This window comes from Berghia stephanieae, unplaced genomic scaffold, assembly GCF_034508935.2.
Source record: "Berghia stephanieae isolate SIO BIC M18660-M18661 unplaced genomic scaffold, UCSD_Bste_1.3 scaffold230, whole genome shotgun sequence".
In the NCBI taxonomy this organism is placed as follows: Eukaryota; Metazoa; Mollusca; class Gastropoda; order Nudibranchia; family Aeolidiidae; genus Berghia; species Berghia stephanieae.
This window is the reverse complement of record NW_027623402.1, coordinates 1-27,269: the sequence shown is the minus strand read 5'-3', so window position 1 is coordinate 27,269 and position 27,269 is coordinate 1. Positions and strand designations below refer to the sequence as shown.

At 42.8% G+C, this 27,269-nt stretch overlaps 1 protein-coding gene across 1 annotated transcript; it reads left to right on the top strand.

Moving 5' to 3' along the window:
• Positions 1-297: 297 nt before the first annotated feature.
• On the top strand, positions 298-13,331 carry LOC144961367 (uncharacterized; the record flags this gene model as incomplete). The annotated part of the gene is made up of 6 exons (XM_078894594.1): positions 298-352; positions 2,331-2,600; positions 3,882-4,032; positions 9,648-9,710; positions 11,690-11,908; positions 13,191-13,331. Coding segments are annotated over 5 exons (639 nt in total), but the record flags the coding sequence as incomplete, so codon positions are not given.
• Positions 13,332-27,269: the final 13,938 nt, after the last annotated feature.

Below are 27,269 nucleotides of genomic sequence, written 5' to 3'. Positions count from 1 at the left end.
AACTATTGCAAAAGAATGTTAAATCTTATACTTCTGGCCATGTGAACTTTTAAAGGGGGGGGGGGGGGGGAACCCCACTGTAAAGCGCTTTGAGTAAGTTCTAGTGGATATTGCTCTTTAGAAATGCTCACGTTTTGTATTTAAAGAATGTTTTTGACAGTTGATTCATTTCACACTGGCTTTGAGACCATTTGTCATCAACAGTAAGATTCGATTAAAACACTGGACGATGATTTTTAAATTTAAAACAAAAATTTAACTTCCAGGGTGATTACGTCATCGGACCCCAGGTATTGATGGACCTCCTGGAGAGCCAGGCATGACAGGAGCCCGGGACGCGATGGAAAAGCAGGTAAGATTGGGATGCATCTAGGATATCATTATCTCTATAGATAGTATGCAGATGACGTCACTCAGGCCTTTGTTATTGTTTTTGCCATCCGCAGTTGTGAGTTGATCTCACTAAACTGTATTAACCAGACTATAAAAGTTCATGGTTACACAGAGTTTGTGTGTTGGTCCGTTATACTTCCGGATGGCAATGTTGTGAACTCCTTGGCCAAGCGCATTCTATCTATAGATGTCGCTGGGTGTAATCGACGACGTGCTCTTATTTTATGTACAAGTCTGATGATAACTGGGTTTGTTTTGGGCTTCTTGGTGGGTGGATTGATGGGTTGATTGATGGATGGGTGGATTGATGGATTGATTGGTGGATGGGTGGGTGGATTGATGGGTTGATTGGTGGATGGGTGGGTGGATTGATGGGTTGATTGATGGGTGGGTGGATTGATGGGTTGATTGATGGATGGGTGGATTGATGGATTGATTGATGGGTGGGTGGATTAATGGATTGATGGATGGGTGAGTGGGTGGATTGATGGATGGATGGGTGGGTGGATTGATGGATGGGTTGGTGGTTGGATTGATCGATTGATGGATCGGTGGGTGGGTGGATTGATGGATTGATTGGTGGGTGGGTGGGTGGATTGATGGGTTGATTGATGGATGGGTGGATTGATGGATTGATTGATGGATGGGTGGGTGGATTGATAGATTGATTGGTGGATGGGTGGGTTGATGGATTGATTGGTGGGTGGGTGGATTAATGGATTGATGGATGGGTGGGTGGGTGGATTGATGGGTTGATTGGTGGATGGGTGGATTGATGGATTGATTGATGGATGGGTGGGTGGATTGATAGATTGATTGGTGGATGGGTGGGTTGATGGATTGATTGGTGGGTGGGTGGATTAATGGATTGATGGATGGGTAGGTGGGTGGATTGATGGATGGATGGGTGGGTGGGTGGGTGGATTGATGGATTGATGGATGGGTTGGTGGTTGGATTGATCGATTGATGGATCGGTGGGTGGGTGGATTGATTGATTGATTGGTGGATGGGTTGGTGGATTGATGGATTGATTGATGGATGGATGGACACATGAGTAATGGATGAATGGTCTGCATGTTAATTCTTTATCAAGTGCTTCTTTTTAGTTTTACTGTTGTTCGTTGTGATAGTCTAGTTCTTTTTCAAATAAAACATTTGAACAAAACTGGAGGGAAAGAACACCGCGCGTATACCTCAATGACATAATTCTAACCCTTCTATCAAATGAGGAGATCGTGATTTTTCGCCTATTTCTGCTGCCACAGGTCTCCAATAAAGTGCTCTGGATCTTCCTCACATCCTTTGGTTATTGATGCTATACATTTAGGTAAAATACTCACAACATAAAACTACGTGTAAACCTTAACGTTTTGATAAAGATCTGAACAAGTGTGTATGAAAGGTGCCAGACAAAGCAAGAAAGAAAAATACAAGAAAAAAAAAACATCCCATAAAATCAGTCGATCTCGACCACCGGAGAAAGTTTTGTAGTCCAATTGATATAATTTTGTGAGAACTAATCACCAAAGGTGCTGTCTAAAAACAATATCAAAGAGCCGAGTGACGTCAGTTTCGTTGCTTTTATAGGTTCGAGTAACAAGCTAAAAAATAATGGGCAAAAGATTAATTAAAGAAAGTTTTCATACCTCAAGCCCTTCCTCCGCTATAATACAAAAACAGTATAAATAACTCAATGGATCACATTTGTTTTGTTTTTGTTTTGTTTTTTCCCCTTTGTTATTTATTTATTTATTTATTTATTTATTTATTTATTTATTTATTTATATGATATTATTACTATTATCTTTTTCTTAAATATTTGTTTTTTTGTTTTTATTATACAGAAAACCATACTGATAATTCTGTAAAGACTGTTTTACAATGAATGTGTTTGTTAAATTTATATATGTTTTGTTTTGTTTTGTTTTTTCTTTAGGTCCCCGAGGCATTCAAGGACCCCAGGGTTATAAAGGAGACATCGGACCCATCGGGCCGCCAGGACCTCCTGGACCTCCAGGACCCGGCGGTTCCGGTCCATGGGTTGATGGTGGCTCTGGTGACGGAGAAGACGGTATCGGCGGTATTGGTGGTACTGGTGGAAGGGCAGGACCTCCTGGACCTGAGGGCCCACGGGGACCTATCGGACCCAGAGGCATTATGGGCCCTCAAGGACTGAGGGGAGAACCAGGAGAACCTGGAGTCAATGGTAAGATTGATGATGATGATGATGATGATGATGATGATGATGATGATGATGATGATGATGATGATGATAATGATGATGATGATGATGATCTAGGGACTCCCGATCGGATGTCTATAAAATGTGACCCCTCGTCTCAAAACGGTATTATGTCGGGATGGAACAGATACTAAAAAGTCCAATTATAGTTCAAATGGTCAAAAATATGAAACGTTGGTATTTAGTACAGTAAAATATGATATTCCTTCTCCTCTATAAAGCATATAAATTCAACTTAAACATGATATTTCTAGCTACAAATTCCATTTTCAACATCTTAATCATCCCGACTTACTACCGTTTTGAGACGAGGGGTCACAACTATTCCCTTGATTTCAAATACTTTTTTTATTCTAAAAGCGTTATAGATATTATTTGCACCCGGTTTTCGCAAGACACTGAGTTTGGCAGCGAATCGGCTTCAGTCGAGAACCGGCCTGACGGCAAAATCGCTTCATCAGTGGGCGGGTCTTTCCACCTGTCCAACATGTGCCCAAACAAAATTGATCATAACAGCTTCAAAAGGAAGAGAACAAATTACCAAACACGGAATGTTTTGGGCTCAAAACCCTTCTTCAGCCTATAACAAAAAAAAATAATAATAACCTGTGTAGTTTGCTATGTTTACCAAGTCAATGCCATTGTTTACATTTTGACGAGAGGCGTGGTTATCTAAGTGCCTATTAAAACCCTCTCCTTACCACCTATAGAAAAAAATCGTCACATTCGTTATGATGCAACCAACAGTTTTCTTATTCTGATTTCAATTTGTTATATATAAATACTCGACACTGTGTTGCAGAGCTCATTTTTCTGAACAAAATATAGAATATACTCGTTACTACTATTCTGTTTGAAACATATGTTTCTGTGTTGGGTGGGTGTGAAGTTTCAGTTAAATTCGTAAAAATAACTGGTAAGGATAAGAGTTAAGCAATTAACCCTCTCTTTACCACCCATAGAAAAATCGTCACATTCGTTACGATACAACCAACATCTTTCTTATTCAAATTTCTTTTGTACATCATAACATTTAAAGAAAATAAACAGTATGTTGTAGAGCATGTTTTGTTAAAGAAATTATGTATCGCAAGAACTTAAGGCTAGATTGTGTTTGAGTGATAAAAAATATATATTTTTGTGTTAGTTAGGTGTGAAGTTTTGGGGAAAATCCTGAAAATGGCTGGTAAGGAGAGAGTTAAGCAATCAATCAATCAATCAATCAATCAATCGTGTTTTCTTTAGGCCTGAACGGAGAACGAGGAGTTCCAGGACCGATGGGCCCGCGTGGTCCCCAGGGTCCCCACCGGAGATCGACGTGGAGCTGCTTCGTGGGCGCCCTGGCATGGATGGTATGGATGGATTGCCTGGCCCGCAAGGAGAAATGGGACAGGAAGTATGATATGGCTCCTTTTTTGTTCTCTCTCTCTCTCTCTCTCTCTCTCTCTCTCTCTCTCTCTCTCTCTCTCTCTCTCTCTCTCTCTCTCTCTCTCTCTCTTTTTGCCTATCTAGTTGTCAGATAAGTCTCTGGTGCCCACTGGTTGGCGGTTTGTGTTGTTGTTGTTGTTGTTGTTATTGTTGTTGTTTTTGTTGTTTGTTATTGTTTTATTTTTCGTTCTTTTAGGGGATGGGGGGGGGGGGGGAGTTGATGATGATGATGATGATGATGATGATATATATATATATATATATATATATATATATATATATATATATATATATATATATTTGCGTGTGTGTGTGTATGTGTGTGTTTGTATTTTTATGTGTATGTGCTTGTGTGTTTGACTTTAAGATAAGTCTCTGGTGTCCACTGGTTGGCGGTTTGTGTGGTTGTTGTTGTTGTTGTTATTGTTGTTTGTTATTGTTTTTTCCGTTCTTTTAGGGGGTTGGGGGAGTTGATGTTGATGATGATGATGATATTATGTGTGTGTGTGTGTGTGTGTGTATGTGTGTGTTTGTATTTTTATGTGTATGTGTTTGTGTGTTTGACTTTGAAATAATGTGTGCGTGTGTATGTGGTTTGTGTATTATTTATGTGTGTGTGTGTATGAACAAGAGTGAGTGAGTTTGTGTGTGTGTGAGTGTGTGTGTGTGAGAGAGAGAGAGAGAGAAAGAGAGAGAGAGAGAGAGAGAGAGAGAGAGAGAGAGAGAGAGAGAGAGAGAGAGAGAGCAAGCAAGCAGATTCGCTCTTCTAAGAGTTTGGGAGGAAAACAAAAATTTCATCAGAAAAAGTATGCAGGGGTGGGGGGTTGACAGAGACATGAAAAAATAAACATATTTAAAAAAACAAACAAACAAACAAACAAACAAAGAAAAACACCAAAACACGATAAAACGAAAGTGATTCAAGTATAATTTGATTTAACATTTGGTATTTTTTCAACAATCATTTTCTTCTTCTCGCCACTTGGATTCATAAAGTAAGTTTAGCGTCTTTACTACATATAATTGTAGTTAATTTATTATTGGCTGTTCTTTTGTTTGCCTGTCCAAGATATAATGTTATATTTCCATGCTTTTCTTTCTTTTTTTTTTCCAAATATAATTGTATTGACTATTGCAATGCACTACAGACGGCTTAAAAAAAAAACAAACAACTAAGTTTTTATTTTTGTTTTTGTTTCATTTAATATTGTATCTGAATGTGAAAACATGTTTAGATGTTATAGTAGCTGATAATGATATCAGCGGATGAAGACCGCTCAATATATTATTATCCCAATCTTCAATGTGTTTCTACTCACCTCATTTTCTGCTTTTACATTTTGAGATCATATTCGAAATAGGATTCAATAGTCTGATATCACGTCGCCCAGCAACGGCGGCCATCGTGGTTCTAAACAAAGAAAATCGGTGCTTTTTATTCTTCATGCTGGCGAGAACTTTTCATAATATGTCTTGTGATCAGAATGTGTAAAAGTCAAAACATGAACAGATTTATAATGTTTTGTTTTTTTCACCGCTGGATACGCTTTTATGCTCGTCGGAGAAATAATATTTCATAAGGGCGTCCGCCATTGTTCCGATAGTTACTAAGTCAGTTACTAAGTTACCATGCGTCATTACGAGGGAAGTGACGTTACGACTGTTGAAGCGTATAGGGAATGAGATTAGCGGAAGAGTAGCGTCCCTTGATTGGACGTCACCTTTCAGAGAGAACGTAAAAATGGTTTTGCGCATGCGTCTCTCTCGTCCTCGCTTTCGGTGAAGTATCTCATGCCGCACAACCAACATGACGTTCTCTCTCTAATAACTTTTCCGCTCGTGACTTCCAATCAAGGGACGCTACTCTTCCGCTAATCTCATTCTCTATTGCTCTCGTCTAATGGGTTGTGAGATTATTAGGTATTCCAGAGTTGAAGGCCATAATATTGACAAGAGAAATCCCTGATTAATAAACGTTTTGGCTGCTTTAAGCTCAAAGAAATAAACAACACTACAAGCCAAATGGAATCGATGGTTCAATTAAATTAACTATCCATCTTTTCCCTGTTTGTTAAAAATTAATAATCGGTATAGTTTTTTTTTCAAACATATAATAAGACTGAATATTTACTGATTTTTTTTTAAAATTTAAATAATGTTGCCCCTTTTATGGTATGACTTTATCTATGCTTTCCTGTTCATTTTGATAAGCCTAATATTATGTGTTCAAGAAAATAATGAAAGAAGTAATACCATATTATGCTTCCTTCTTTTAGTTGAAAAAAATAGGGAGCAGGCACCACTGCTGCTGTAAGATAAGATCTGAATAAGTCAGTGTGTATGAAACAGTGCCAGACAAACGAAGAAAGAAAAATATATGACCAAAAAAAAAAAAAAACATCCCGAAAACTCAGCCCATATGAATTATTCGTCTCACATTCTTTTTTTTTTTTTTGGGTTGTTGCTTTTTTCTTGTGTTTTTTTTTTTTCTTTCTTGTTTTGACTGACACTGTTTTTCATACACACATGTTCAGATCTTATCATGTTTTAGTTGCTTATTTAATTTTAATTATTTATTTATTTATTTTGCTGGTAATCATTGTTGCTTCATTTTGTCATTGGTAAACTTATTCATTTCTCTATTGTCTCCCCTTTTTAAGTCATACCAAAAATTATGATTGTTTATTTTTCCTTTATATGTTATATGTTTATTATCCTTTATTCTCCCACTCTATTCGCCCCAAAGTTCCTTTTTGTTTTATTTCTTTATCCCTCCCATGCAAATAATTTTCTTAAAAAAAAACAACAAACTTTTATGGGTCTTATGGAGCTTGCCTGTTAATGTTTGAAATAATTTTATTCTGGAAGAACAATATTGGTGAGCAGGTATATTGCTTTGGAAAATCGCCTACTCTTCTTGGGGTCGGTTGTATTTTATTTTCTGGTTTGAATCCTGCTGGATACATGAATTCATTTCATATTATGGGCACACACACACACACACACACACACACAGGCACACACACACACTCACAGGCACACACACACACTCACAGACGCACACACACACACACACACACACACACACACATTCCGTTTGTTTACTTCCCTTTTCGTAATAGAACATTAAAATGAAATGTCCTCTCATAAACTTCAGCTTTGCTAGAGGCATTTTATTTATTTTTATTTTTTTTAAATTTATTTAATTATTTATTTATTTATTCATTTATTTATTTCGTTTTATTTATTTATTTTATTTAATGTATCTACTTATTTCTTTATTTATTTATTGCTGATATTAGATAGTGTAAGATAAACAAACAATCATGGATTATTTTGATAAGCACACACTGTGTTATGTGTTATCACAGGTAACAGCTTTGTTTGTTGTGAACCGGACAATCATGACTATTTCAGAGAAAACATCTTCAGCTATGTTTCGCAATAGACTTTATTTGCGGCTATGTGGTCTAGTGCTATGCATGACACTCGCTTTCGGATCGTCGAAAGGTCCCGGGTTCGAGCCTCGCTCGACGCATAGTTGAGTCCTTGGAAAAAGACTCTTTACTCACATTCTCTCACCGTACTCAGGTGTAAAATGAGTACCTGGTCATTAACAGCGTTGTTTCTGTCCGTTAAAAATTGTGATATCGCCTAACAGGCGTCATACACCGTCTGACATGTTGAATGTTGCTATTGGCCATGAACCCCTTGTAAAGCGCTTTTAGCATGTTTAGTGGTGGATATTGCGCTATATAAAAGCTCAATTTTTAAATTATTATTTCTATTGCTATGCCACTTTAATTTCTTCTCCTCCTAAAAGTGAGACTGCAGAGATATATTATGCAAACCTGCCTACTTGAAATTTGAAAAAAAATGCCTAGTTTTCAGGGATTATAACATAATAGACATAGAGATGATAGATTAAAATGGTTCGGACGTAAAGAGACGAGAGAGAGAGAGAGAGAGAGAGAGAGAGAGAGGAGAGAGGAGAGAGAGAGAGAGAGAGAGAGAGAGAGAGAGAGAGAGAGAGAGAGAGAGAGAGAGAGAGAGAGAGAGAGAGTACGTGGGAAGAAAAGTATTGGACTTACAATTGGCGGGAAAGAGGAAAGAGGGACGCCCAAAGATTAGATGGTTGGATAGGGTAAAGGAAGATATGACGGAAATAGGCCTGGAGCAGATGATGCTCTGAACCGAGATGCATGGAGATGTGGCATTCATTATGGCAACCCTGCAAAATGCGGGATAAGCTGAAAAATTGCCAATTTGTGTTTAAATACATTAATGCTTTACATTCCTTCATTTACTAACTCTGGCAACAAATCTTCGTTTTATAGAAGTTTATTGAATTCAAGATTTTTATATAACTGTCAATTAGGACCAAAAATTTCGTATTTCTATGAAATTTTCGGAGAAGTAGGCAGGTCTGTATTAAAACATTATAGGTGAAATGTGTGTGTGTGTGTGTGTGTGTGTGTGTGTGCGTGCGTGCAAGGGAAGGAAAGAGAGAGAGAGAGAGAGTGAAAGAACGAGAGAGAGAGAGAGACGTTTGTTTCTCTATCGCTCTCTCTCTCTCTCTCTCTCTCTCTCTCTCTCTCTCTCTCTCTCTCTCTCTCTCTCTCTCTCCTTCTCTTGCACGCACATACACACGCATACTCACACACACACACACTTTTACCTATACTGTTTTAACTATAATGCCAATGTAATATAACATATTATTTCCTTTTCTTGTTTACCCGAAGAAGGCCAAAGGCCGAAACGTCGTTTACTTTGTTTTGTATCGTTTATAAAAGTAATTTTTACTCCCTTTCTTTTACTATACAACCAATTCTCAGATGCACAACAGACGTTGGTTACATTGTTTGGTATCTTTTATAAGAATCATTTTGACTCCCTTTATTGTATTATACACTTTATAGGGAATGAGATTAGCGGAAGAGTAGCGTCCCTTGATTGGACGTCACCCATAGTCTGTGATGTCACCGGCGGAAAAGTTATTAGAGAGTGAACGTCATGTTGGTTGTGCGCATGCGTTTCTCGTCCTCGCGGACGGACGAGAGACGCATGCGCACAACCAACATGACGTTCTCTCTCTCTCTAATAACTTTTCCGCCGGTGACGTCACAGACTATGGGTGACGTCCAATCAAGGGACACTACTCTTCCGCTAATCTCATTCCCTATTGACTCATTTTGGCACCTACTTTAGATTCTGAGAATTGGCTACTCCGTCTGTAGATCATGGAACAATTTATATGTGTCCCTCGTCTCAAAACGGTATGATGTCGGTATGGACCAGATGCTAAAAAGTCAAATTATAGATAAACTGGTCAAAAATATGAAACGTTGGTATTTAGCACAGTAAAATATGATATTCCTTCTCCTCTATAAAGTATATAAAATCAACTTAAGCATGATCTTTCTGGCTACTAATTCCGTTTTCAGCATCTTAATCATCCCGACTTAATACCGTTTTGAGACGAGGGGTCACATATGCTTTATTTGATGAGCATTGTGAGTTGTTTTCATTTGAAATGATGTCTTCACAAGTTCACTAATTGTATACATCTGTGCATCACAGGGTCTCCAGGGTATACCAGGCGAACCAGGCCCTATTGGACCCAAAGGAGACCGCGGACCGGCTGTAAGTTTTCTTAAAAATCATTTCATCGTGTGGGGTATAGATAGTTCAAAGATGACGTCACTCGTGTCTTTGTTATTGTTTTTTGCCATCCGCGTTTATGAGTAATGCTCACTGAACCGTATTAACCCGACTATAAACGTTCATGGATACACACAGTTTTGTGTGTTGGTCCGTTTTACTTCCGGATGGCAATGTTATGAGCTCTTCTGAGCCAAGCGCTTACTATCTATAGATAGTATGCGCTTGGCTAAGAAGTTCATAACGTTGCCATCCGGAAGTATAACGGACCAACACACAAAACTATGTGTAGTAACCTTACACGTTTATAGTCTGGTTAATACAGTTTTTATTTATTTTTTTGAGAATTACTCATATTCGTGGATGGCAAAAAAAAAAAAAAAAAAAAAAAAAAAAAAAAAAAAAAAACAATAACAAAAACCCGAGTGATTTCATCCTCGTTCTATCTATATTTCCCCTTGATTCCGGATGTGGATGGATGATGATCTTGAGTTTTTGTTCTGACTTTTTAGGCAAGGTTTTTTGTTTTGTATTATTGTTTTTTTTTTTTTTTTTTTTTTTTTTTTCGCCGGCTCTATTTCTTCAGACGCTCAGGAAAATGGAATGAACTTGAACTCTATTTCTCCGAATGGTCGGATAGCCTCCAGTAGCTGATGGGTTACGGGCGCGATGTCGATGCAAAAGTCAATGCTCAAACAGAGTGGACAGGGAATTCTCACGAATCATCCAGCTAACGTTTTTTTTTTTTTTAGGCACATTGTTGACAAAGACAGATTTTATCAAAAAGTTGTGCTATCGCGAATATTATTCCATGGCGCGTTCACTTTTGCACTTCGCGCGCGCTGCACTATCAACAACGAGAGAACAGAAGTACCTAAATTAACAAATCTGAAGGGAACAGATATTGAAAGACAGGATAGCACAAACTCAAGATAGAAGTTTAACAGAAAGTTGGGAATAAAAGACAGAGCGCCCAAGGACTGGAAAAAGACACCCCCCCCCCCCCCAAAAAAAAAAAAAAATAAATAAATAAAAATAAAAGAATAAATAATAAATAAATTTAAAAAATAAATAAAAAATGCATACACATTCATTAATTATTCACACAGACACTCTCGCAAATAACCAAAAAAAAAAATCGTGAGAATGGAAACTGTTCGGAGATATAGAGATCAAGAATATTTTCCCGAGCATTCGCAGAAATAGTTTCTTCGTTGGTTTTGTTTTTTTAGGCCATGGTCATTGGTCTTGGGAGGAGGAGGAGGACGAAAGAGGTGGAAGAGGACTAGGAGGATGACGAGAAGGAGGTTGACAATAATAGTGACGATAATGAAGACCTTACCTTACCTTGATGCTCCAGAATATTTTAAAACTCTCTCCTTACCGGCCATTTTCCGGATTGTTCCCAAAATTTCACACCCAACCTATAGATAGTATGCGCTTAGCTAAGAAGTTCATAACATTGCCATCCGGAAGTATAACGGACCAACACACAAAACTATGTGTAACCACGTACATTTATAGTCTGGTTAATACAGCTTAGTGAGAACAACTCACACACGCGGATGGCAAAAAAACAATAACAAAGGCCTGAGTGACGTCATCTTCGTTCTATCTATACAAAAATAGATTTATTTAACTCAAACACAAAGTCTGTTAGTTCTTGCTATACATATTTTTTTTTTTTTTTTTTGCTAAACGAGCTCCTCAATACAGTGTTAATAATATATTTTATCTATAGCAAACATTTATATTCAAATATTATGATATACAAAAGAAATTAGAATGAGAAAAATGTTGGCTGCATCGTAACGAATGTGACGATTTTCCTATTGGTGGTAAGGAGGGGGTAAAGGGGACCCATTGTAAAGCGCTTTGAGCACGTTTACTGAATATTGCACTATATATAAAAGCCCAAGTTTTAAAACAAAATAATATGTTCTCTCAATCGCCTCCCACAGGGTGAAAGTGGTTTGCCTGGAGTGCCGGGAGACAATGGACAAAGGGGTTTGCCAGGTAGAGTCGGCTTGGATGGCTTACCTGGCAGGAATGGACATGTAGGAGCCCCTGGACCCCCAGGACCCCCAGGACCTCCTGGCAGAGGCGGCAGTGGTGGTGGTGGTGGTGGTGGCGTAGGGCCTAATCCCCTTCTGTCTGGAAGCGGTGACGGAGAAGGAGATGTAAGTTTATACCTGTCTGGCTCGATGTGATTAAGGTTAAGGGGTATTGTAAAGTATTTTGTTTCTCTCTCTCTCTCTCTCTCTCTCTCTCTCTCTCTCTCTCTCTCTCTCTCTCTCTCTCTCTCTCTCTCTCTCTCTCTCTCTCTCTCTCTCACTCACCCCTTCTCTCTTTATTAAAGATGCTACCCCACATTAAAAAAAAAAAAGAACTTCAAATCCAATTTCTAGTTTTCTCTGATAACTGGACACAATATCAGAGTGAGGAGTGATATCACAAACTATATCCCCACATAGTAGCTGATTTTTGAAATTTATAGTGATAATTGTTTTGAAAGAAAGGATGCTATTTTTATCGTTTTGAAATTGATGTTAGATGAGAGTAGAGTACTTTACAGAGAAATCAAATCGCCGCAAATTTGAATTTGATGAGTTGTGTATGTTTATTTGGTAATGGTTATCTTGTACTTAATATTATCAGTTTTTTACCTCTTTGATAGGGCACCAAAGGCTATGTTATTGGCCTAGATTCGCGGCTATGTGGTCTTGTATGACACTCGCCTTTGGATCGGAAGGTCCTGGGTTCGAGTCCAGCTCTGAGCGGTGCATGATTGAGAGTCCTGGGAAAAGGCACCTTACTCAAATTATCTCAATGTACTCAGGTGTAAAATGAGTACCTGGTCTTTTTTACAGCGTTGTTGTCTCTGTCAGAAAATAAAAAAATGTAATATCGCCTAATTGGCGTCATGTCTCGTCCTACTTGTTAAGTGTTGCTGTTGGCTTAGGGACCCCTTGTAAAGCACATTTAGTGGATATTGCATGTGCTACATAACTGCTCAAGTTTTAAAAAACTGAGTTATTTATTATGTATTGTATTGCATTGTATTGTGCGGCTATCTGGTCTCGTGGTATGACACTCGCTTTCGGATCGGAAGGTCCTGGGTTCGAGCCTCGTGCTCGGCGCATAGTTGAGTACTTGGAAAAGACTCTTTACTCACATTCTCTCACTGTACTCAGGTGTAAAATGAGTACCTGGCCGTTAACAGCGTTGTCTTTGTCCGAAAAATTGTAATATCGCCTATCAGGCGGCATGTCCCGTCTTACATGTTAAATGTTGCTGTTGACCACCGACCCCTTGTAAAGCGCTTTGAGCACATTTAGGGGATATTGCGCTATCTAAAAGCTCTTTTAAAATTTTTTTGTATAGGTAATCAAAAGTGGACATCAAATTGTGTCATCTTACTTTACATCAATGAAAGCTAATGTTATCCCCATTTCCTTCCAGTGCTGTGAAAACGGTGAACCTGGACCGATGGGCCCAACCGGTGCCCCAGGCCCGCAGGGCCCGTCTGGCCTGAGAGGAGCCGTTGGAGACCCAGGCCCCGCTGGTCCTCGAGGTGTCCAGGGAGTACCAGGGGAAAAAGGAGCAAGGGTGGGTGATATTATTATAAGTAATCAATCAGTGCTGATAATCTTCCAGTTGATTTGGCCGATTATCGCGATTTTTTATTTTTTTTAAAATTTTAATTAACTTCATGTGTATTGTGTTTGTGTCACATCTCGAAAAGTTAGTTTTAGCTAACTTTTGCTTTACAGCTGTTATAATATATCAATTCGGGGTAGGTACTGCAATAATATGGTCAAAGAAATTTTTCCTCTTTTTTTTTTTTTTCTTCATTGTTGCCTCAGTATCAACACTGAGTAATGCAGTTTTATAAGGTTATCATTCGTTTTTCAGAGTGACGGGGTCTTGATAGCTCAGTTGGTAGAGCACTCTCTTTAACATAAAAGTATCAAGATCAATCCCCAGTCGAGTAGAAGTTGTTTTTTATTCCGACCCCCCCCCCTACCCCTGTGTGCTCAGCAGTGTTTGGGTAGTTGGGTCAGTCAGATCTGGTGGAAAGTGTTTTGCAATAGACTAGTAGTAGTAGTAAACCTCGCAGTCCGGAATGATGCTTGCTGAGAATTGTGTGATTCAGTCATGGTCGATAAGTCAATAGCTGCTCTCTCCATCCATGTTGTTAATTGTATCCATTGGTCACGGTCTTGGGCCAGAGTTTTGAGGCTGTCAAGATCTTGTTGAAAACGGTAAGGGCTGCCTGAAGCCGGTGATCGTAAAATACTAACGAAAGAGTGAAAATGGAAAGGCTTCGTATGGGAACAAAACAGACAATGGACGTTTCGGGTACAAACCCTTCGTCAGCACAACAATCACACAAATAAACGTGGAAAACAAATAAAATATAATGAAAAATAACTTGTATCGTCTGTACTCAATGGTGGTTGCAGTATGAATGAAATGTTAGCGTGGCGTGGGTAGAGGATAGGGTGCCCCAGGGGGGTGATCTAATTGATAAGCAAAGGTCAGCGTCAGGGAACCGAACTTTCCAGACTATAATGGAAGGTAAAAGACATATTGGTAGTAGTAGTAGTAGTAGTAGTAGTAGTAGTAGTAGTAGTAGTAGTAGTAGTAGTAGTATGTAGTAGTAGTAGAACACTGTAGTGGAACAGTAGGGGGCGGTGGAGGGGGCGAGGTGAAAGAGTCACGGCGGAGGTGGGGGGGGGGGGGGGGGTGTTTGTTGGATGAGCGAAGGTCGAATCTTCGCGAAGGAACGATGCGATAGTAAAGTGGAATACACCGATAAATAGATAGATGGATAGACAGATAGATAGGTAGATAGACAGAAAAGAGGGGAGAGAGAGAGAGAGAGAGAGAGAGAGAGAGAGAGAGAGAGAGAGAGAGAGAGAGAGAGACAGAGAGAGAGAGAGAGAGAGACAGAGAGAGAGAAAAAAAAAAAAAAAAAAAAAAAAGGGGGGGGGGGGGGGGTGGGAGGGGGGTTGGTTTGAGGCGGACCGGTAGAGAGGGGGAATTAGAGAGAGAGGGGGGAGGGAGAAAGAGAGAGAGAGGGGGGACAAAGAAAGAGAGAGAGAAGGGGGACAAAGAAAGAAAGAAAGAAAGAAAGAGAGAGAGAGAGAGAGAGAGAGAGAGAGAGAGAGAGAGAGAGAGAGAGAGAGAGAGAGAGAGAGAGAGAGAGAGAGGGGGGAGGGGAGGTGAGAGAGAGCGAGTAAACACGCGAGTGATAGCTGGGTCTATATGTATATAAATGGATAAAAAGTGGATGATTGGACACAATGAGAGATAGCTAGGAAGGTAGATGACTATGAATCGGTGGATAATCAGTAGATAGATAGGTAGCTAGCTAGCTAGATAGATAGATAGATAGATAGATAGATAGATAGATAGATAGATAGATAGATAGATAGATAGATAGATAGATAGGTAGGTAGGTAGGTAGGTAGAGTTGTACTTTTAGTAGTATGAACAGTAGTAGTAGTGGTAGTAGTAGTAGTGGTAGTAGTGGTAGTAGTAGTAGTAGTAGTAGTAGTAGTAGTAGTAGTAGTAGAAGTAGTAGTAGTAGAAGTAGTAGTAGTAGTAGTAGTAGTAGTAGAAGTAGTAGTAGTAGTAGTATGTAGAAGTAGTAGTAGTAGCAGCAGCAGTAGCTGTAGTGGCAGAAGTGAGAGCAGCAGTGGTGATGAATATGGGGGAGGTTGACATCTAGTGGTGGTCAATCCTGGTGTTGAGTCCGCGTGGAGTCAGCGTTCCCAACAACTTGATCAGGTGAGTTTCCCTACGTCGACGGGCGGAAGTGTCCGAATGGCAAAAACTGAGCACACACACACGCACACACTGTACATCGCAGTGGTCTGGCAGATTGAAGTGTCTGGCCACTGCTGTGTCTGCACAGTTCGATATGTCACGCAAGTGCTGCACGAATCTGTCACCCAGCCTCTTTCCGGTCTCACCAACGTAAGCAATCCCACACAGGGAGCACGTAATCGCATAGACTAGATTACGGTCAGTGCAAGTAAACGGCCGCCTGATGTCCCAAATCTTGTCTGGAAAGCTGACTCTGTCATACTCCCACAGGTGCCCACAAGTCTTGCATCGGGGTCGCATACACGATCTGGCTTTAGGTCCATCCCTTGGTATGGGTTCCAGGCGGCTTCTGACAAGGAGATCCCTCAGGTTACGATCCCGTCGATATGCTACCAACGGGGGTTCTGAAAAAACTCTGTGGGTGTCTTCGCCCGCCTGGAGGATCCCATAGTTCTGCAATAGGATGTTCCTCACTTGATCGGCATGGGGGTGATGCGTGAGGACTAAAATGGGACGCTGTGTCTCCTGCTTCTGGCATTACGAGGCCTCATTGCTGCTTCTCTCGACACGAGGCTGGCTTTCCGGACAGCCTTAAGCAAAACCCTTTCGGGATATTCCCGTGCCTAAAAAAATCTAGCATGCGATCACGTTGAAGCGCAAATTCATCATCTTCCAGACAGAGTCTCCGCAAGCGGAGTATCTGACTGAATGGGATGGAGTCTTTGCACTTCACCGGATGGGATGACGATAGAGCAGGTAGCTGTGACTGTCCGTTTCCTTGTAGTGTACAGTGGTCCGTACTCCCGTGCTGGTCAATACAGCCTTGATGTCCAAAAAGTTCACCTCAGAGGTTGAAATCTCATAAGTGTACTCTATGGACGGGTGGAAGGAGTCCATCGCTAGGATGAACCCTTTCAACTGGCTGTGGGTCAATGACGTAATGCCGAAACAGTCGTCAATGTACCTTTTGAACAGCTCGGGGGCAGGTCCGCTATACTGATGGAAGAAGGTTTCCTCAAGGTAGCCCATGAAGAGGTTAGCATATGAGGGACCCATCTTGGTACCCATCGCAACACCTGAGATCTGATGGAAAAATACATCATTGAACTCAAAAGTGTTGAGTGTGAGCACAAGTTCGGTGAGCCTCACAATGCTGTTGCTGGAAATCCCTGGTAATGGATGACGGTCGACGAAATGCCTGATGGCACGCAGTCCGTCAGGATGCGGTATGGATGTGTACAGTGCCTTCACATCCATGGTGAAAATCAGCCGTGGACGTTCATCCTGGAATCGAATTTCGTCAATGACACCAAGAGCATGGTTAGTGTCCTTGATATACGATGGCAGGGTGGGAACTATACGTTGAAATACCGCATCAAGGAACTGCGATACCTTCTCAGTGGGGCACGAGATAGCCGACACAATCGGCCTTCCAGGTGGAGTGTCAGACAATTCCCGGATCTTGTGTATCTTAGGGAGCATGTAAAAACATGGATTACCTAGGTCGCTGGGGTCGTGTTTAAGGACCTCTGCCCTTCTAGGTAATTCTCCCTGCGATACCAAAGACTGGATTGTCTGGTGGACTCTGGTGTTGTTAGCAAGTGTTGGGTCCGAAGTCACTTTCTCATAAAATATCTGGTCACTCAATTGCCTGTGGCCCTCAGCTCTATAGAGCTCAGCGTCCCAAACAACCACGGCCCCTCCTTTATCAGCCGCTTTGATCACTATATCACTACGTGATCTAAGTGATCGTACGGCAGCCCATTCAAGACGGGTGAGGTTAGACCTCTTGATAGGTGTGGGTCGTAGTGCCTCTATCTGTCTAAGACAAGTCTGGATAAACAGGTCGAGTGTAGGGGACTTGCCAGGACTAGGAGTCCAGTTTCTTTTACGTCGTGAGAAAGCGGCAAACGGATCCTCAGGGTCACGGTCATAGTCATGGTCACGTTCATCATCTTTGAAGTGATACTTCAAGCGTAAAATACGCATGAAGCGACGTACATCCGACTCAATGCGGGACTGGTCGGACGTTCTTCGCAGTGGGATGAACTTGAGACCTTTCCTTAAGACCGATTCCTCTGCACTGCTCAACTGGATGGTCGGGGGGACAGAAACCACCAGCCGGTGGTTGTTGTGGTTCCTACTGGGGGGGATAGCTCCAACATTATCCATCACGTGGGTGGGTTCGCTGGTGGGTGGGGTGAATTGATCGCTTCCAGACTGGTCCCGGCTGTTGGAGGGACTCCCAAACCACCAATGGTGACAGGCTGGTTATGGGTGCCATTAAGAGCAGTGGGGCCAGAGGAAGGTTCAATGGGTGAATCCACCGATGGGAGTGTTGCCGAATGAGAAGGGAGGTTATCGTCAAGATGTGTAATTCTGTTTGGAAAGAGAGCATCTAATTTACTGGTTTTGACATAATTTAAGCATGCATGGTAGTGTTGATTACATAAATGTATGAATAACCTAATGGCTTTGTAAAGTGTATGGTTATGATAAGTACGATGCCTCAAGCATGTGGAGGATGTGTCGATTGTGTGTGTTAATTTGGATATCTGTTTGCGAAGGATGTCTGTGGTAAGTCTAAGTCGTTGCATTGCACACTTGGATTCTAATTCCAGAAACTGGGAGAACTGGGATGAGGTTAGAGAGCCTAAAGAAGGGTGGAAATGTGAAACGAATCCTTTAGGGGCCGTGCGTTTCCTAAGGCAGTACAATAAGAAATTCAAGTGGCTGCTAGCTCGAGTTTTATAGAGGGTGGCGTGGGCGAGAGTGTAGCCTACTTGAGATAGGTGGATAGGGAAAGAGGAAAGAAACGTACGAATGTCCCGTAAGGAAGAGCGCAAGAGTTGCTTGGGAGATGTATGAGGCATGGTGAAAATAGGGAGAGAGGGCGAAAGGCTAAAAGGATGAGTAAGGTAATCAATAAGTATGGGTAAACTGGAGAAGCGAGTGAATGAGAGAAAGGAAGGGAGGGATAGACTGAGAGGTGTGGTAAGAGAGAGGTAGTGGTTGAAAACGTGGGTGTGGTGAAAAATAATGCTGAGATGTAAATGGTAAGGAGGGGGGGGGGGGTTTAGTGTGCTAAAAGAGGTAGACTGGTAGGGGAGAAGAGTGTAAATAAATATATAAATATGAGAGTAATGAAAAGGTGATGATAGTGCAATGTTGGATAAAACTAAATTGATAAACTGAAAAGTATATTATAAAAAATGCAACATATAGCAGTACAAATAAAACAGAAATAACACTATACCTACGTGAAGTACTAGGTAACACTGATGGGGACGGTCCAAAAACACGGTATGGCAGCAGAAGTATAATTCAAGTGAATCAACCAAAAAACTCAAATGAATCAAAACGGAAGAGTAGAAAACGGTAAGGGCTGCCTGAAGCCGGTGATCGTAAAATACTAACGAAAGAGTGAAAATGGAAAGGCTTCGTATGGGAACAAAACAGACAATGGACGTTTCGGGTACAAACCCTTCGTCAGCACAACAATACACAAATAAACGTGGAAAACAAATAAAATATAATGAAAAATAACTTGTATCGTCTGTACTCAATGGTGGTTGCAGTATGAATGAAATGTTAGCGTGGCGTGGGTAGAGGATAGGGTGCCCCAGGGGGGTGATCTAATTGATAAGCAAAGGTCAGCGTCAGGGAACCGAACTTTCCAGACTATAATGGAAGGTAAAAGACATATTGGTAGTAGTAGTAGTAGTAGTAGTAGTAGTAGTAGTAGTAGTAGTAGTAGTAGTAGTAGTAGTAGTAGTAGTAGTAGAACACTGTAGTGGAACAGTAGGGGGCGGTGGAGGGGGCGAGGTGAAAGAGTCACGGCGGAGGTGGGGGGGGGGGGTGTTTGTTGGATGAGCGAAGGTCGAATCTTCGCGAAGGAACGATGCGATAGTAAAGTGGAATACACCGATAAATAGATAGATGGATAGACAGATAGATAGGTAGATAGACAGAAAGAGGGGAGAGAGAGAGAGAGAGAGAGAGAGAGAGAGAGAGAGAGAGAGAAGAGAGAGAGAGAGAGAGAGGAGAGAGAGAGAGAGAGACAGAGAGAGAGAGAGAGAGAGACAGAGAGAGAGAAAAAAAAAAAAAAAAAAAAAAGGGGGGGGGGGGGGTGGGAGGGGGGGTTGGTTTGAGGCGGACCGGTAGAGAGGGGGAATTAGAGAGAGAGGGGGGAGGGAGAAAGAGAGAGAGAGGGGGGACAAAGAAAGAGAGAGAGAGGGGGGACAAAGAAAGAAAGAAAGAAAGAAAGAGAGAGAGAGAGAGAGAGAGAGAGAGAGAGAGAGAGAGAGAGAGAGAGAGAGAGAGAGAGAGAAAAGGGGGAGGGGAGGTGAGAGAGGGCGAGTAAACAGCCGAGTGATAGCTGGGTCTATATGTATATAAATGGATAAAAAAGTGGATGATTGGACACAATGAGAGATAGCTAGGAAGGTAGATGACTATGAATCGGTGGATAATCAGTAGATAGATAGGTAGCTAGCTAGCTAGATAGATAGATAGATAGATAGATAGATAGATAGATAGATAGATAGATAGATAGATAGATAGATAGATAGATAGGTAGGTAGGTAGGTAGGTAGAGTTGTACTTTTAGTAGTATGAACAGTAGTAGTAGTGGTAGTAGTAGTAGTGGTAGTAGTGGTAGTAGTAGTAGTAGTAGTAGTAGTAGTAGTAGTAGAAGTAGTAGTAGTAGTAGTAGTAGTAGTAGAAGTAGTAGTAGTAGTAGTAGTAGAAGTAGTAGTAGTAGCAGCAGCAGTAGCTGTAGTGGCAGAAGTGAGAGCAGCAGTGGTGATGATATGGGGGAGGTTGACATCTAGTGGTGGTCAATCCTGGTGTTGAGTCCGCGTGGAGTCAGCGTTCCCAACAACTTGATCAGGTGAGTTTCCCTACGTCGACGGGCGGAAGTGTCCGAATGGCAAAAACTGAGCACACACACACGCACACACTGTACATCGCAGTGGTCTGGCAGATTGAAGTGTCTGGCCACTGCTGTGTCTGCACAGTTCGATATGTCACGCAAGTGCTGCACGAATCTGTCACCCAGCCTCTTTCCGGTCTCACCAACGTAAGCAATCCCACACAGGGAGGCACGTAATCGCATAGATAGATTACGGTCAGTGCAAGTAAACGGCCGCCTGATGTCCCAAATCTTGTCTGGAAAGCTGACTCTGTCATACTCCCACAGGTGCCCACAAGTCTTGCATCGGGGTCGCATACACGATCTGGCTTTAGGTCCATCCCTTGGTATGGGTTCCAGGCGGCTTCTGACAAGGAGATCCTCAGGTTACGATCCGTCGATATGCTACCAACGGGGGTTCTGAAAAAACTCTGTGGGTGTCTTCGCCCGCCTGGAGGATCCATAGTTCTGCAATAGGATGTTCCTCACTTGATCGGCATGGGGGTGATGCGTGAGGACTAAAATGGGACGCTGTGTCTCCTGCTTCCTGGCATTACGAGGCCTCATTGCTGCTTCTCTCGACACGAGGCTGGCTTTCCGGACAGCCTTAAGCAAAACCTTTCGGGATATTCCCGTGCCCTAAAAAAATCTAGCATGCGATCACGTTGAAGCGCAAATTCATCATCTTCCAGACAGAGTCTCCGCAAGCGGAGTATCTGACTGAATGGGATGGAGTCTTTGCACTTCACCGGATGGGATGACCGATAGAGCAGGTAGCTGTGACTGTCCGTTTCCTTGTAGTGTACAGTGGTCCGTACTCCCGTGCTGGTCAATACAGCCTTGATGTCCAAAAAGTTCACCTCAGAGGTTGAAATCTCATAAGTGTACTCTATGGACGGGTGGAAGGAGTCCATCGCTAGGATGAACCCTTTCAACTGGCTGTGGGTCAATGACGTAATGCGAAACAGTCGTCAATGTACCTTTTGAACAGCTCGGGGGCAGGTCCGCTATACTGATGGAAGAAGGTTTCCTCAAGGTAGCCATGAAGAGGTTAGCATATGAGGGACCATCTTGGTACCATCGCAACACCTGAGATCTGATGGAAAAATACATCATTGAACTCAAAAGTGTTGAGTGTGAGCACAAGTTCGGTGAGCCTCACAATGCTGTTGCTGGAAATCCCTGGTAATGGATGACGGTCGACGAAATGCCTGATGGCACGCAGTCCGTCAGGATGCGGTATGGATGTGTACAGTGCCTTCACATCCATGGTGAAAATCAGCCGTGGACGTTCATCCTGGAATCGAATTTCGTCAATGACACCAAGAGCATGGTTAGTGTCCTTGATATACGATGGCAGGGTGGGAACTATACGTTGAAATACCGCATCAAGGAACTGCGATACCTTCTCAGTGGGGCACGAGATAGCGACACAATCGGCCTTCCAGGTGGAGGTGTCAGACAATTCCCGGATCTTGTGTATCTTAGGGAGCATGTAAAAACATGGATTACTAGGTCGCTGGGGTCGTGTTTAAGGACCTCTGCCCTTCTAGGTAATTCTCCCTGCGATACCAAAGACTGGATTGTCTGGTGGACTCTGGTGTTGTTAGCAAGTGTTGGGTCCGAAGTCACTTTCTCATAAAATATCTGGTCACTCAATTGCCTGTGGCCCTCAGCTCTATAGAGCTCAGCGTCCCAAACAACCACGGCCCCTCCTTTATCAGCGCTTTGATCACTATATCACTACGTGATCTAAGTGATCGTACGGCAGCCATTCAAGACGGGTGAGGTTAGACCTCTTGATAGGTGTGGGTCGTAGTGCCTCTATCTGTCTAAGACAAGTCTGGATAAACAGGTCGAGTGTAGGGGACTTGCCAGGACTAGGAGTCCAGTTTCTTTTACGTCGTGAGAAAGCGGCAAACGGATCCTCAGGGTCACGGTCATAGTCATGGTCAGTTCATCATCTTTGAAGTGATACTTCAAGCGTAAAATACGCAATGAAGCGACGTACATCCGACTCATGCGGGACTGGTCGGACGTTCTTCGCAGTGGGATGAACTTGAGACCTTTCCTTAAGACCGATTCCTCTGCACTGCTCAACTGGATGGTCGGGGGGACAGAAACCACCAGCGGTGGTTGTTGTGGTTCCTACTGGGGGGATAGCTCCAACATTATCCATCACGTGGGTGGGTTCGCTGGTGGGTGGGGTGAATTGATCGCTTCCAGACTGGTCCCGGCTGTTGGAGGGACTCCCAAACCCCAATGGTGACAGGCTGGTTATGGGTGCCATTAAGAGCAGTGGGGCCAGAGGAAGGTTCAATGGGTGAATCCACCGATGGGAGTGTTGCCGAATGAGAAGGGAGGTTATCGTCAAGATGTGTAATTCTGTTTGGAAAGAGAGCATCTAATTTACTGGTTTTGACATAATTTAAGCATGCATGGTAGTGTTGATTACATAAATGTATGAATAACCTAATGGCTTTGTAAAGTGTATGGTTATGATAAGTACGATGCCTCAAGCATGTGGAGGATGTGTCGATTTGTGTGTGTTAATTTGGATATCTGTTTGCGAAGGATGTCTGTGGTAAGTCTAAGTCGTTGCATTGCACACTTGGATTCTAATTCCAGAAACTGGGAGAACTGGGATGAGGTTAGAGAGCCTAAAGAAGGGTGGAAATGTGAAACGAATCCTTTAGGGGCGTGCGTTTCCTAAGGCAGTACAATAAGAAATTCAAGTGGCTGCTAGCTCGAGTTTTATAGAGGGTGGCGTGGGCGAGAGTGTAGCCTACTTGAGATAGGTGGATAGGGAAAGAGGAAAGAAACGTACGAATGTCCCGTAAGGAAGAGCGCAAGAGTTGCTTGGGAGATGTATGAGGCATGGTGAAAATAGGGAGAGAGGGCGAAAGGCTAAAAGGATGAGTAAGGTAATCAATAAGTATGGGTAAACTGGAGAAGCGAGTGAATGAGAGAAAGGAAGGGAGGGATAGACTGAGAGGTGTGGTAAGAGAGGGTAGTGGTTGAAAACGTGGGTGTGGTGAAAAATAATGCTGAGATGTAAATGGTAAGGGGGGGGGGGGGGGGGGGGGGTTTAGTGTGCTAAAAGAGGTAGACTGGTAGGGGAGAAGAGTGTAAATAAATATATAAATATGGGAGTAATGAAAAGGTGATGATAGTGCAATGTTGGAAAAAACTAAATTGATAAACTGAAAAGTATATTATAAAAAATGCAACATATAGCAGTACAAATAAAACAGAAATAAACACTATACCTACGTGAAGTACTAGGTAACACTGATGGGGACGGTCCAAAAACACGGTATGGCAGCAGAAGTATAATTCAAGTGAATCAACCAAAAAACTCAAATGAATCAAAACGGAAGAGTAGAAAACGGTAAGGGCTGCCTGAAGCCGGTGATCGTAAAATACTAACGAAAGAGTGAAAATGGAAGGCTTCGTATGGGAACAAAACAGACAATGGACGTTTCGGGTACAAAACCCTTCGTCAGCACAACAATACACAAATAAACGTGGAAAACAAATAAAATATAATGAAAAATAACTTGTATCGTCTGTACTCAATGGTGGTTGCAGTATGAATGAAATGTTAGCGTGGCGTGGGTAGAGGATAGGGTGCCCCAGGGGGGTGATCTAATTGATAAGCAAAGGTCAGCGTCAGGGAACCGAACTTTCCAGACTATAATGGAAGGTTAAAAGACATATTGGTAGTAGTAGTAGTAGTAGTAGTAGTAGTAGTAGTAGTAGTAGTAGTAGTTAGTAGTAGTAGTAGTAGTAGTAGAACACTGTAGTGGAACAGTAGGGGGCGGTGGAGGGGGCGAGGTGAAAGAGTCACGGCGGAGGTGGGGGGGGGGGGGGGGTTGTGTTGGATGAGCGAAGGTCGAATCTTCGCGAAGGAACGATGCGATAGTAAAGTGGAATACACCGATAAATAGATAGATGGATAGACAGATAGATAGGTAGATAGACAGAAAAGAGGGGAGAGAGAGAGAGGAGAGAGAGAGAGGAGAGGAGAGAGAGAGAGAGAGAGACAGAGAGAGGAGAGAGAGAGAGAGACAGAGAGAGAGAAAAAAAAAAAAAAAAAAAAAGGGGGGGGGGGGGGGGGGGGAGGGGGGTTGGTTTGAGGCGGACCGGTAGAGAGGGGGGGAATTAGAGAGAGAGGGGGGGAGGGAGAAAGAGAGAGAGAGGGGGGGACAAAGAAAGAGAGAGAGAGAGGGGGGACAAAGAAAGAAAGAAAAGAAAGAAAGAGAGAGAGAGAGAGAGAGAGAGAGGAGAGGAGATGAGAGGAGAGAGAGAGAGAGAGAGAGAGAGAGAGAGAGAGAGAGTAAAGAAAGGGGGGAGGGGAGGTGAGAGAGGGCGAGTAAACAGCGAGTGATAGCTGGGGTCTATATGTATATTAAATGGATAAAAAAGTGGATGATTGGACACAATGAGAGATAGCTAGGAAGGTAGATGACTATGAATCGGTGGATAATCAGTAGATAGATAGGTAGCTAGCTAGCTAGATATGATAGATAGATAGATAGATAGATAGATAGATAGATAGATAGATAGATAGATAGATAGATAGATAGGTAGGTAGGTAGGTAGGTAGAGTTGTACTTTATAGTAGTATGAACAGTAGTAGTAGTGGTAGTAGTAGTAGTGTAGAGTAGTAGTAGTAGTAGTAGTAGTGTAGTAGTAGTAGTAGTAGAAGTAGTAGTAGTAGTAGTAGTAGAAGTAGTAGTAGTAGTAGTAGTAGTAGTAGAGAGTAGTGTAGTAGTAGTAGTAGAAGTAGTAGTAGTAGCAGCAGCAGTAGCTGTAGTGGCAGAAAGTGAGAGCAGCAGTGGTGATGAATATGGGGGAGGTTGACATTAGTGGTGGTCAATCTGGGTTGAGTCCGCGTGGAGTCAGCGTTCCCAAAACTTGATCAGGTGAGTTTCCCTACGTCGACGGGCGGAAGTGTCCGAATGGCAAAAACTGAGCACACACACACGCACACACTGTACATCGCAGTGGTCTGGCAGATTGAAGTGTCTGGCCACTGCTGTGTTGCACAGTTCGATATGTCACGCAAGTGCTGCACGAATCTGTCACCCAGCCTCTTTCCGGTCTCACCAACGTAAGCAATCCCACACAGGGAGCACGTAATCGCATAGACTAGATTACCGGTCAGTGCAAGTAAAGGCCGCCTGATGTCCCAAATTTGTCTGGAAAGCTGACTCTGTCATTACTCCCACAGGTGCCCACAAGTCTTGCATCGGGGTCGCCATACACGATCTGGCTTTAGGTCCATCCCTTGGTATGGGTTCCAGGCGGCTTTGACAGGAGATCCCTCAGGTTTCGATCCCGTCGATATGCTACCAACGGGGGTTCTGAAAAAACTCTGTGGGTGTCTTCGCCCGCTGGAGGATCCATAGTTCTGCAATAGGATGTTCCTCACTTGATCGGCATGGGGGGTGATGCGTGAGGACTAAAATAGGACGCTGTGTCTCCTGCTTCCTGGCATTACGAGGCCTCATTGCTGCTTCTCTCGGCACGAGGTGGCTCTTTCCGGACAGCCTTAAGCAAAACCCTTTCGGGATATTCCCGTGCCCTAAAAAAAATCTAGCATGCGATCACGTTGAAGCGCAAATTCATCATCTTCCAGACAGAGTCTCCGCAAGCGGAGTATCTGACTGAATGGGATGGAGTCTTTGCACTTCACCGGATGGGATGACCGATAGAGCAGGTAGCTGTGACTGTCCGTTTCCTTTTAGTGTACAGTGGTCCGTACTCCCGTGCTGGTCAATACAGCCTTGATGTTCCAAAAAGTTCACCTCAGAGGTTGAAATCTCATAAGTGTACTCTATGGACGGGTGGAAGGAGTCCATCGCTAGGATGAACCTTTCAACTGGCTGTTGGGTCAATGACGTAATGCCGAAACAGTCGTGTCAATGTACCTTTTTGAACAGCTCGGGGGCAGGTCCGCTATACTGATGGAAGAAGGTTTCCTCATGGTAGCCCATGAAGAGGTTAGCATTATGAGGGACCCATCTTGGTACCATCGCAACACCTGGAGATCTGATGGAAAAAATACATCATTGAACTCAAAAGTGTTGAGTTGTGAGCACAAGTTCGGTGAGCCTCACAATGCTGTTGCTGGAAATCCCTGGTAATGGATGACGGTCGACGAAATGCCTGATGGCACGCAGTCCGTCAGGATGCGGTATGGATGTGTACAGTGCCTTCACATCCATGGTGAAAATCAGCCGTGGACGTTCATCCTGGAATCGAATTTCGTCAATGACACCAAGAGCATGGTTAGTGTCTTGATATACGATGGCAGGGTGGGAACTATACGTTGAAATACCGCATCAAGGAACTGCGATACCTTCTCAGTGGGGCACGAGATAGCCGGACACAATCGGCCTTCCAGGTGGAGTGTCAGACAATTCCCGGATCTTGTGTATCTTAGGGAGCATGTAAAAACATGGATTACCTAGGTCGCTGGGGTCGTGTTTAAGGACTCTGCCCTTCTAGGTAATTCTCCCTGCGATACCAAAGACTGGATTGTTGGTGGACTCTGGTGTTGTTAGCAAGTGTTGGGTCCGAAGTCACTTTCTCATAAAATATCTGGTCACTCAATTGCCTGTGGCCCTCAGCTCTATAGAGCTCAGCGTCCCAAACAAACCACGGCCCCTCCTTTATCAGCCGCTTTGATCACTATATCACTACGTGATCTAAGTGATCGTACGGCAGGCCCATTCAAGACGGGTGAGGTTAGACCTCTTGATAGGTGTGGGTCGTAGTGCCTATCT